At 39.2% G+C, this 13106-nt stretch overlaps 1 protein-coding gene across 3 annotated transcripts in view; it reads left to right on the top strand.

Annotated features, from left to right (window-relative positions):
• Window positions 1–10038, top strand: part of nsd2 (nuclear receptor binding SET domain protein 2) — a 144622-nt gene extending 134584 nt beyond the window's left edge. For all 3 annotated transcript variants that reach the window (XM_048529530.2, XM_048529511.2, XM_048529519.2), the window contains exon 23: window positions 6571–10038. In XM_048529530.2, the coding sequence (XP_048385487.1) occupies window positions 6571–6857 (287 nt within the window). In that variant the 3' untranslated portion in view covers window positions 6858–10038. The remainder of the gene's footprint in view (window positions 1–6570) is intronic.
• The last annotated feature ends 3068 nt before the right edge of the window (window positions 10039–13106 follow it).

Below are 13106 nucleotides of genomic sequence, written 5' to 3'. Positions count from 1 at the left end.
ACTGGGATTCACTCAGTGTTAGGGGTCAAGATGGAGCAGAATTTATAAGGTGTGTCCAGGAGGGTTTTCTAGAGCAGTATGTATATAGTCCAACTCGGGAAAGGGCCATACTGGACCTGGTATTGGGGAATGAACCCGGCCAGTTGGCTGAAGTTTCAGTAGGGGACTACTTTGGAAATAGCGACCACAGTTCCGTGAGTTTTACAATATTCATGGACAAGGATGGGAGTGGTCCTAAAGGAAGAGTTCTAAACTGGGGAAAGGCCAACTATACCAAGATTCCGCAGGAACTGGGGAATGTAGAAAGGAGGGATTAAGAGGGCTAAGAGAGGACATGAGATATTGCTGGCAAACGTGGTTAAGGAAAATCCCAAAGCCTTTTATTCATATATAAAGAGCAAGAGGGTAACTAGAGAAAGGATTGACCCACTTAAGGGGAAAGAAGGAAAGTTATGTGCTGAGTCAGAGAAGATAGGTGACATTCTTAACAAGTACTTTGCATCAGTATTCACCAAGGAGAGGGACATGACGGATGTTGAGGTTAGGGATAGATGTTTGCTTACTCTAGGTCAAGTTGACATAAGGAAGGAGGAAGTGTTGAGTATCCTAAAAGACATTAAGGTGGACAAGTCCCCAGGTCCGGATGGGATCTATCCCAGGTTCGAGGGAAGCGAGAGAGGAAGTAGCCGGCACCTTAACAGATATCTTTGCAGCATTCTTAGACGTGGGTGAGGTCCGGGAGGACTGGAGACTTGCTAATGTTGTCCCCTTGTTTCAGAAGTGTAGCAAGGATAGTCCAGATAATTATCAACCAGTGAGCCTGATGTCAGTGGTTGGGAAGCTACTGGAGAGGATACTGAGGGATAGGATCTATTCCCATTTGGAAGAAAATGGGCTTATCAGTGATGGGCAACCTGGTTTTGTGCAGGGAAGGTCACGTCTTACCAACTTAGTAGAATTCTTTGAGGACGTGACAAAGTTGATTGAGGGAAAGGTTGCAGATGTCATATACATGGACTTCAGTAAGGCGTTTGATAAGGTTCCCCATGGCAGGCTGATGGAGAAAGTGAAGCCACATGAGGTCAGAGTGTGCTAGCTAGATGGATAAAAAAACTGGCTAGGCAACAGGAGACAGAGTAGTAATAGGAGGGAGTTTCTCAAGTTGGAGACCTGTGACTAGTGGTGTTCCACAGGGATCTGTGCTGGGACCACTGTTGTTTGTGATATACGTAAATGATCTGGAAGAAGGTGTAGGTGGCCTGATCAGCAAGTTTACAGATGACACTAAGATTGGTGGAGTAGCAGATAGTGAAGGGAACTGTCAGATTACAGCAGAATATAAATTGGCTGGAGAGTTGGGCAGATAAATGGCAGATGGAGTTCAATCCAGGCAAATGTGAGGAGATGCAATTTGGAAGATCTAGTTCAAGGGCGAACTATACAGTAAATGGAAAAGTCCTCGGGAACATTGATGAACAGAGAGATCTGGGTGTTCAGGTCCATGGTTCCTTGAAGGTGCCAACTCAGGTCAAGAGGGTGGCCAAGAAGGCATATGGCATGCTTTCCTTCATCGGACGGGGTATTGAGTACAAGAGTTGGCAGGTCATGTTACAGTTGTATGGGACTTTGGTTCGGCCACATTTGGAGTACTGTGTCCAGTTCTGGTTGCCACGTTACCTAAAGGATGTGGACGCTTTTGCAGAGGAGGTTCACCAGGATGTTGCCTGGTATGAAGGGCTCTACCTAATGAAGAGAGGTTGAGTAGATTAGGATTATTATCATTAAAAAGATGGAGGTTGAGGGGGAATCTGATAGAGGCCTACAAACTCATGAGGAGTATAGACAGGGTGGATAGCAAGAAGCTTTTTCCCAGAGTGGGGGACTCAATTACTAGGGGTGATGAGTTCAGAGTGAGAGGAGGAAAGTTTAAGCGAGATATGCATGGAAAGCTCTTTACGCAGAGGGTGATAGGTGCCTGGAACGCGTTGACAGCGGAGGTGGTAGACACAGACACGTTAGCATCTTTTAAGATATATCAGGACAGGTACATGGATGGGCGGGGAGCAAATGGACACAGACCTTTAGAAAATAGATGACAGGTTAGACAGAGGATCTCGATCAGTGCAGACTTGGAGGGCCGAAGGGCCTCTTCCTATGCTGTAATTTTCTTTGTTCAAACCTACGGTGGTGGAGAGAGTGCATGTTTAAGGAGTGAATGGGGCATAGATAAGACAGGCTTTGTTGTAAATGGTGTTGAACTTTTTGAGTGCTTTTGACACTCCACTCAGCTGGCCAAGTGGAAGTATTCCATCTCACTCTTCTGCTTTATATATATTAGCAGGTTGAATCACCTAGTTCAGAAATGTCAGCCTCTGACCTTCTCTTGTAGCCACAGCATTTAACTCATTATTTATTCATTCATGGGATGAGGGTTTCACAGGCTCGGCAGCATTTATTGCCCATCTCTAATTAGCCAGAAGGCTGTTAAGAGTCAACCATCTTGTGGTTGTGTATTCACATGTTGGCCAGACTAGGCAAAGATGACATTTTCCTTTCCGAAAGGACAGTCATGTACCAGATGGATTTTTCCCCTGTCAATCAACAATGAATTCATGGTCAACATTAGATGCTTAATTCCAGACTTTTTTAAAATTATTGAATTCAAGTTCCAGCATCTGCCACGGTAGGATTCGAACCCAAGACCCCAGACATTATCTGGGTCTGTGGATTAACAGTCCAGCGATAATATGACTCGACCATTGCCTCCCCTAGCTTACCCATTTAAGTTTCTGCTCTCATGCTGTGGACTGTGGCAAATTCAGTGATAGTAGTGTGATTGATTGTCACAGGCAGGTGGTTAGATTCTTCTTGCTGAAGATGATCATTGGCTGGCAGTTCTGCAATGTGTTGCATTTCTGGTTGCACGTGATCACAGGCTGCTTTGTTATTTCAGGAGTTCTGAATGGGACGCAATACCACATCCCACATCTGACCTCACGAGGGAGGGAAAGTCATTGATGAAATAGCTAAGGATAGTTGAGCCTGGAACAATGTCGTAAGGATATCTGCAGCAATGCCCTGGGACTAAAATGATTGGCCTCCAACAAGGACAACCATCTTGCTTTGCTATGCATGACTCCAAACAACATCCTCTCTGATGAAGGGTCTCGGCCCAAAACATCAGCTTTTGTGCTCCTGAGATGCTGCTTGGCCTGCTGTGTTCATCCAGTCTCACACTCTGTTATAATGGAACATTTTCCTTCGTTTTCATTAGCTTTAGTCTTACAGGGGCTCCAAGAGGCCATTTTAAGTTAATAGCTGTCTGATGTCACGAGTTCTCACTCCCATCTTGCCTGCAGTACCAGATTAAAGCTTGGCTAAAAGCACACATACCTTTTAAGTCTTGAAAATTGCAATACAAAGCCTTTGCTATTTTTAATACCCTCGACCTTTTTTAAATATTGCATGTAGTGAATCACACTCGCTGGAGATTGGCATCTCCGATGGTAGTAGCCTCATCCACTCAGCATTTCTGTTTGAGCATGATTACAAAACTTTCAGACTTCTGCTGTCCTCTGCTCACAAGAAGGTGGTGATCATTTCCTTCCCAAGTCAACTGTTTAATTGACCCACTGCTATTCATGTTCAGTGTGACAACATCCAATGCTTTGATATTTCAGTTGGAATTAGTGGCACTTCCAGTCAGTTCACTGATCTTTAATGTGGAATATTAGACCGAAGTTTTGACTAACTCCCAAAAGTATGCAAACTTCATAATTGTTTCTGCAGCCAAATTAAGTGGGCAGTTCACAAGCCTGATTTAATATTAGAGATTAGAAAGCTTTTCTCACAAAATGGTGTATAAACATAAAGTATTCCCGAGAGTGATTGTTTAATAGGTGAGACATCTGAAGTAGATTCAAGATTATAGACATGATAGTACTGCTGGATTCTTCTTCCGAACCCAAGTGCATAACCTTTTAGAAGACCAACTCCAACTCGTGAGAGAATGACATAGGGCTGAATGGCCTTTGTTATTTCAAGCCTTCATTCTTGAAATTAGTTAACTACATAAAATTCATGTATCCTGTTGCATTTCAGATAAGGTCATGGGAGTGTTACAGGTATTTTTAAAATGACAAAAGATGTTCTCACGTTGCAAACCAGAAATATAACGAAATCTCTTGTTGGTCTTGCTTGACAGTAGAGAGAATGTACAAAATGGAGCCTTAAATAGGTAGCTGGAGGCAGATGTTATGTACTAGGAGTGATTCCTTTACTCAGGAACAATAATGTAAGGGTGGAAAATAAAATATTTTTGACGAGACTGAATAGTTCTACACCATCAGGTTGCTGTGTCACAACTTACATGCAGACAATCTCCGACTTGTCTCAGACTTTGAACCACTATTAAATCTACTACTTAGATCATTCATACCTATCCAAGGCAATTTAAACCTGCCTTTAAACTTTGCCTTTTCGTGATCATTTTAATAATGTATAGCTACATTTGAGCGTCTTTTGATGCCTCCTTGCAAAGTTATGTGTTTCTAGTCTTCATAACATAAATCTCTTTAACCATACCATCCAACATTTCCTTGATTCTGGAAAGGACCCAGTGGATTACAAAACTGTAAACAGTCTCCAGCGGATAGCAGCACAAACTGGAGGGACAACATATCATCTTCATACTAGGCACTTTACAATCTTATGGACTTAATATTCAATTCAATACCTTCAGATTGTGATCTCACTCCCATTTCTTGCCTTTTATGTGTTGGCGGAGACAGGTGGACTCAGATGCAGAATTCATAAGATCAAAGGGTCACATCACTGATGAGGTTGTATTAAACAAACCTAAAATGCTTTTAAATATTAATCAGTTAAAATCTTCTAATTGAATAAAAATTTAATAACACCTTAGATTTGTTTAATACTTCCTCATCAGTGATGTGACTCTTTGAACCCTTGCTTATAAATTCTGTGTCTGATTCCATCTCTCTCTAACACCTGAAGGAGGAGCATGGCTGTCAAAGTTTGTGTTTTTGAAAAAACCTGTTGGACTATGATCTGGTGTCATGTGATTTCTGATCTCCTCCTGATTTTGAAATATTTTGCTGTTCCTTCACCGTTGCTTGGTCAAAATCTGGAAATCCCTCCCTAAGGGCATTATGGGTCAATCTACAGCACATTCGAGTTGGCAGCACACCACCTCCATCTCAAGGGCAACTAGGGGCAGGTAATAAATACTGGCCAGCCAGCACCACCCACAAATGAATGAATTTTTAATAAAGAGCAATTAGAGACTGGCAGCAAATTCCAGCCCACATTCCAATCAAGCATAAAGAAAAAAATACCCTTTCATATGATCAGCCATGTTGCTCTTCTCCACATTTCTTCCATCACTTGAATACCGTTTGGTCTCCCAGTAATAAGAAATGGACATACTATTCAAGGAATGAACCTACCAGAACTTTACACAGGCGGCCATGGTTGCTTTTGCCTGGCATTACACTGTTTTGTCAGTATATTTCAACATTCTTGCAGAATTATTGATTGCTGCTACTCTGCATTGTTGGGCACTAAGTCTGCTGATACCCAAGTCTCCTTCAACCTTATCTTGACTCAACATCATTCATGGAGTACTTGCTTATCCTGTTTTTACTTTTCAGTTTACTTTTCAACTTCATACTTTGAAGGCTTCCCACACCACCTAATAAATGCAGTACCTTGAACAATTGGATGTTGTTGCCTTTTTTTTCAATGAAATTTCATATCCATAGCAAAGGAATTCATGGAAATCCATGACTTTTCACTTTGTTTTACATAATAAACTTTTATCCAGTGCCTCATACAATAAAATACTTGGCACAGAAACCTCCCTTTCTGAAACTACATTTCTCCCTGTTTATGGGCTTAATAGTTTAGATTTTAAGGTTGAATGCTCAGTTGGTCTGTGGTTGCCTCAGTTTTAATTTTCTTTTTTCAAATATGGGCATAGTATTGTCCAGTTTTCAGACAATTAGTGCCTTTCGAATGTCTAGTTATTCCTGATATTATGCACACTTCACCAATTTCCTCCAGGATCTCCTTTTAACATTTCTGGAGAAATATTACAGAAATATAGTTGTTTTTATCCTTTCAGACATGCAATTCGTTTACAGGAAAATTATTTTTTCCCTGATAACTGCCTAAGAAAGGCAGGTTTCTCACTAGCCAGATGTATGGCATTCCTTCTCTGTTTCAGATCTATTTTTGTTTTCTCTTGATGATTCTTCCCCTTTGGCAACCTTCTTGTTGGAGTTCTAAAATGATTTCTATCTACATCAGTGGCAATACTTTTCTGTTGGACAGATAAATTTAGTTGTCTCTGTTCCCTTCTTATCAAAAAAGTATTATATTGGAAAAGCATTTTTCTTGGTAGTAAATATTTAATTCTGCTTTGAAATGACCAGTAGTGTGGGATGGATATTCAAGTTACTTGAGTTATTTAAACAATATTGAAATACACTAAGCAAGAAATTTTTTTATGTTGCACCATTACTAATTAATCATTTACTGTTGTTTCAGGAAAATGGGAGTGCCCGTGGCACCACTGTGATGTCTGTGGAAAACCTTCTGTAGTTTTTTGTCAATTCTGCCCTAACTCTTTCTGCAAGGATCATGAGGGAGGAACAATGTTCAAGTCCACAACTGATGGACGTGCTTGCTGCTGCGAACATGACCACTGCAACATGGCAGAACCTCTGGAACGATGCAAAAATCCGGAGACCAATCCTTCTCAGAATGAGACAGTGAAGTTAGAGTCCAAGAATCCCAAAACCACCAATCATACGCCAATTGAAAAAGCACAGTGAATTACTTGAACTGTAGACGTTATTGGGAATTGATGTTAATTGATGAATACTATCACAAGCACTCAACACAACTTGTCATACAAAGGACTGTTTGCAGGGAAAGGCACTCTTGATTCTGCTGAGCCATCTCCAGCAGTTCTTAACTGCATCTGCACTGATAATTCAAGACTGTGACTCCAGAATTCACAGTATCCAGGACAGCAAAACTACACAGCATTATATCAACACTGGGAATCTTTCATGAAACTGTCCCTCCTATAAAATATTGAAAATAGGAGATAGATTTAAAAGACCAAAATACAAAGTGAAAGTAAAAAATAATAGCATTTATCAGTCATTAAAAGTGTTAGAAATACGATACTGAAAAAAATGACACTATTAGTTGCTCTTCATTGTGTTTGTATGCCTTAGTGTAGTTTACATTAATAGTTCAGTATCTTTTGTAACTCTGCTGGTCTTCTTTGCAGTGCATAGATAATCACTCGTTTAGTGTTTTGAAATACCTTCTGTTCAGGGCTGTTTGAACTGTTTAGTTGTGTGGCTGCAGGGATTGAAACTGTATTACTGTAACCAGTAAATGCAGCAAATTGTAGGTATTTTACTGGAAAAACTCTGGTCAGGCAAGTTATTTAAACCAATTGTAATAATAGCGAATTTTGTTTAATCAGTTATGTCCCAACCTGTGAACCGTGTTCACCTTAATTGAAAATAATTTAGAGTAGTGTTTGTTTTTTGTTGTTTTTTTAAATTCACCAGTTGGAGATTCTCAGAGCTTTCTCAACTTTTGTTGTTGCAACATCCTATGAGAAAGAAACTCAGTTTATAGATCATTGTGTTGTACCCTTTAAGAGCTGCTCGTAGAGTTTAGCCTCTACTTTTCTTAACTTTTGTACTGTGTATTCCCAAACTACTTTTGTAACTCTCTCAAGGGTCTAAGAGTAGCCACTATGCAGCAGAAAAGCTACCAAATTTACTAGTGTTGCATGACTGCCAGCTTGAGATTTTCTCTAACGACAACAAATGAAATTCATTGGCAGGTTGTGAGATGAAAACCAAATATGGTGGATCACTGAATGATGAATGACTTTTCATCTCATTGACTCTATACACTATTCCACTGTTGCTGTCACATTGTATTATTGCTTAGATCAGAGTGTGCTATTCTGTAAAACTTTTTTATTTGAATTTTCTGGATGAGGTTTGGGACACTGGCAATTCAAATTCACTTAGCACAAAATATCAGTTGCCAAAGCCAAAACCGAAGATCCACAACTGCCAATTCATGTAATCTATGTTAGGGAGCATAACTTTTCCCACCTACAGTGTCTGCCTAGACAGTAAGGAAGATGACTAATCTAAAGCAACATTCCAAGGTTGAACAGCATCTCTCTTAGATTATTTTGTTGTTTGGGTCCATATTGGTCAAATTGTTTTCTATCCACAATATCTGATAGCGCAGTTATTTTTTGTTCGGAATCAAGCCTGTCAAAAGTAGTCATAAATTAATAACTGGCTTATGATTTCAATTCCATGGTGCACTTTTCAGCCAACAACATTGATTGGTTTAATTATCCACCCCTATGGAAATACTCAGGACGGTGCTTTTCTTTTCTGGATGGTTGTGAGAGGTACCGTTAACAATTTTGTGTACTTGTAATAGTCTAACTGTGTACAGTTAGTTTTAGTGCAGAAAATAATTGTACTGTTGAAAAAAGATGTTTATACTTGCAGCGTGAAGCAACTAATAGTGATTGGAGTACTGTGGGAGACTGAATTAAGTGCTGCATGCATTAGTCGGCTGAAAATAATAGTGTTTAGAATTTACCCCTAACCGTATAAAGCAGGATCCTGAACTGAAAACAGTTTTGAATTTTCAAGATAAGAGTAGACTGAATAAGCTGTTTAAGAAGAGTTTTTCAAATTTTTGACTCCTGTTTTAAGTGAATTGATGCCAATACAATTACAGGGAATTAATTTTTGGAATAAAAGCAACCAAGTAGCTCCTGTTATACAATATTGGTTTTAGCAGTGTTAGGATTTTTGCCTCCAAAAGTAAACTACGCCTGGTTTTCAAAGTCAATATTTTATCACTTGGCCAGGCTACCAGATTTTTTTGAAACTGAAGACGTAACTGTTTATGCAAACTTAAGATGACAATGGGTGTGTACTTCCTATCAAATATGCATTCATTGTCGATGTGACAAATATAACTATATTGCTGACTATTCATAGATATTGGACAGAAAATTTATGCTCAGCTAAATCATGGTGATGCATTGAATAACTCCAGTATGATTTTGCTCAGGATTTGAAAATGGTTTGTGACTGAGTTTAGGCCATAAGCAGTTATGTTTGCAGTAACTTCAGTTTGATCGGTGAAAATATTTTATTTCTTGTGAAGTTAAAAGGTAAATTTTCAGAGAAATGTTATGAGGTGAAGTTTATGTAAAGCAGGTATTACATTTTGCATCGAGAACCAATTTTGATGCCTAAAACGGGTGTCAGGTTCACTAGATAAGTAAATGAGGTTTAACAACTCTTTCTGATCCTTTTGCACAAATTGGACAGCGATGAGCATGATAGGCAATAAACTTTACTTGTTTAGGTTTCTTCAGCTGCTAAGTAACAGTGAGTTCCTTCAGAAAACTTCTTTGAATGCGAGAATAAAGAGTAGTCCCATTTGGGGGTCCCTCCTGCTTGCACAATGCCAATTCTTAATTTGATGTGCCCAGAAGAGTTTCCCCTGAAAGATCTTATGGGTGAAATTGGTTTTTGCCAGAAGTGTAAAACATGTTCAAGTTGTCAGCCGCTATCAAAAAACTAAGCTCTGAGTTCTGTCCGATGTACTGAATAGACCAAATTTCACCCATTATATTTAACATGTTTGAACTTAGCCTAGTGTTGAAACTGTTGTGATAATTAGACTTTTACAAAATTGGTACTATTGGGATTTTATTTGAAGTTCACTTGATTCAGCTAAGCTTGAATATATACTATAATATCTCTAAACTGGTTTATAAATGTTTAAATCTAAGCAATCAGACAACAACTAAGTGTCTTGAGTTCATGGTCTTATTGATGGGACATTACGTACTGAAGCTGCTGTATGCTTTTTTTTTCCACTGTGCACCTCAAGATTTTATTTTTTTGAAATTTTGTATTAAAAATTTGCTTACTTAGATTTGCAGCCCATCATTTAAATGTCGATGTTACTTTTGTGGCTGAGAGCAAACTCAACCATAAAGGTATGCCCCCTACATGTTGGTACAAGGATTGTCTCTTGTTAATAATAAATGGCCAGGGCTTGTTGTTATGTACACATTTCAAAATCTACAGACTAAGAAATGCAGTAAATAGCAAGGGTACGACTTGACTTCAGGATTCCATACTAACAGATGGGATAGATTTCCAAAAGACAGTCGTAGGTGTTATACAATGAAGGCACGTGAAGTGGGTCAAGGATTACTTAACAGGCAAGAAGCACATTGGACATTTTCAAATTGGCAGTCTGTGATTAGAGGAGTGGCACAGGATCAGTGATGAGATCTCAGCTATATACAGATTACATTCATAATTGGATAAAGAGGCAGAGAGAAGTGTGTCTGGATTTGTTGAGCCCGCGAAGCTTATCAAGAATATAAACTGAGGATGATTACCAGGGATTACAAGACAGCAGTGAGTGGGCAATGTGTGACAAATGAACCACATTAAGGTAAAGTATGAGGTCATTAACTTAGTTATGAAAAATGAAACAAGAATATTTTTAAAAAGTATGAAATTTGTGAACGTTCTTGTTCAGAGTGACTTGGATGCATTTTACAAGGAGACAGTGGCTTCAGGTTCAGCAAACATTTAGGGCAAAAATCATGTTAGTGTTTATTGCAAGGAGAATAGAGTACAAGAATAAAAAATTTCCTCGGGTCTCAGCTTTTTTTGGTCAGATCCTGTTGAACTGCAGTGTGTAGTTTTGATCTCTACATTTCAGGAATGGCACACTTGTATTGCAGGCAGTACAGCAAAGATTGACTAAGTTGTTTCTAGTATGACCGTATGTTGCTGAATAAATTTGACCAATATTCTCTGAAATTTAGAAGAATGAGATTTGATCTCGTTAAAACATACGATTCTGAAATGAATGGATATGGTTGACACTGAGCAGCCGTTCTCCCCTTTTGGGGAATCTAGAACTTCAGGGTGGGGCACAGATTCACAGAGAAACCAAGAAGAAAGTGAGCAGAAAACTGGATGTAAAGTCTAAAGATCAGCTATGATTGTATTAATTGACTGAGCAATCTCAGCGAGCTGAAAGGTTTGCTCATAGTTCTTGTAGACAGTTATAGGGCAGAAAACAATATGAAGAAAAATGAAGTGATGCATTTTGAAGGGAAGAATTAGAAAGGCAATATAAACTAATGGTACTCAACAAAACTTTTGCAGGAATAGATACTTTGGAAGTTTTGCACATTTTGCGCGCACACTTCTAAGGTGGCAGGGAAAGTTCAGGATGCTTTAAGTATACACACGATCGTTGCTTTTTATAGAAGCATAGAGTATAGAAGCTAGGACGTTTTATTGAACCTCGATGAACTTGTGGAGTATTTTGTCTAATTTTAGAACCACTTTTAGGGAAAGATTTAGTGGCCTTTGAAGGGTGCAGAAAAGATTTATCAGAATGGTGGCATGGATGAGAAGTGGAAGCAAAGAGGGCATCACTCTGTTTTGGCCAATGGAAATGTTCTGCAATTTGTTTTTGGGTAATTTCAGCAAGCAAGCAAATCTTAAGTTTTTCTTTGATTCATTGATTTCAATTACGTGTGAAATAGTGAAAATTATACATTTTCTATTGAAGTAGTTGGTAAACACTTCTGTATTCTTACTAGAGGAAAGTAATTAGAGTCTGTAAAATTCATATGAGGGCCTCCTGATTAATCACAGACAGAATCCTAGGACAAATTTGCTCACTTGCCTGAGGACTGTGCAGGATGTATTCAATGCTGTAGAAAACCAGACTTGCAAGAAAGAATTCTTACTTGTGTGGAGAGTTTTTAAAAAAGGAATGCTTCGGGAAAAAATTGCTAAATCAGAAACTTGTGGGAATTTGGTGCAGGGCAGGCAGGAGGTCTTGCTTTTTATTCCATGACTCCAAGCTAGGAAACTAAATTGATATTGCTCCACTAAGTTAACAAATAGATAAATCACATTTGATGTGACAGGGTAGATGGTATGCCATGGCTGCAGCATGGGCAATTTTTCAGACAGCATTGCAATAGAACAGAAAATCTCCATTCTCTGCCTACAGCTCAACCCACTTTAGCTGTGAATTGTTGAGATAGGGTTCAAGCCCCAGACACGGTGCCATCAGGGAATTTGGGAATGTGGGTATGGAAGCATTGCCCAGACATTTCTCTAGGTATCAGTGGTCAGGAACAGATGGCATAACTGCGAGATAGGCAAGTATTAGGATTCACCTTTCCAAAGGTCTTTGATAAGGTGCCACATTTTAAAAAGAAGTCACTACACAAGTGAACAGCTTGAGAGATTATAACAGCATTGGTAGAGGATTGGCAAATTTGGAAATGGATGGGATAAATGGGTCAATTCTAAATTGGCAAATTGTAACTACTGGAATATTTCTAAAGTATTCTATTGACTTGGATGAGGGGACAGAGTATATGTAGCCAAATTTGCCAGAGGTGCAAAAACTGATGAGAAGGTAAATTTGAGGTATAGGTAGTCTTCAAAAGGCTGTTGGCAGGTTAAGCAAGTGCAAAACCTTTGAAACAGATGGAGTAGAATGTGAGAAATGTAATGTTATCTACTTGGATGGGACGATTACTGAAACCATTTAAGCGGAGACTACAAAATACTATAGTACAAGGGAATCTGGATGCCCTTGATCATGTATCATTAAGTTAGTATTAAGGAGCAGCAAATCATCAGGAAGACAAAGTAGAATGTCAGCTTTTATTATAGGGGAGAATGAAGAATACAAGTAGAAATGTCTTTCTGCAGCTGTATAGGGCATTAGTGAGACTACAAAAGAAATGCTATTTGAGGGTTGGTTAGCTCAATTGACCGGACAGCTAGTTAGCATTGCAGAGTGACCCCAACAGTGCAGGTTCAACCCTGCACCTGAAGTCATCATGAAGGTCCTGTCTCTCGAACCTGGGCCTTTGCCTAAGGCATGCTGATCCTCAGGTTAAACTCTCCACCAGGAATCTCTCTAATAAGATAGCAGATGGTCCTCCG

The sequence above is a fragment of the Stegostoma tigrinum genome, chromosome 1, assembly GCF_030684315.1.
Source record: "Stegostoma tigrinum isolate sSteTig4 chromosome 1, sSteTig4.hap1, whole genome shotgun sequence".
In the NCBI taxonomy this organism is placed as follows: domain Eukaryota; kingdom Metazoa; phylum Chordata; class Chondrichthyes; order Orectolobiformes; family Stegostomatidae; genus Stegostoma; species Stegostoma tigrinum.
This window is presented reverse-complemented; position numbering and strand designations above follow the sequence as displayed.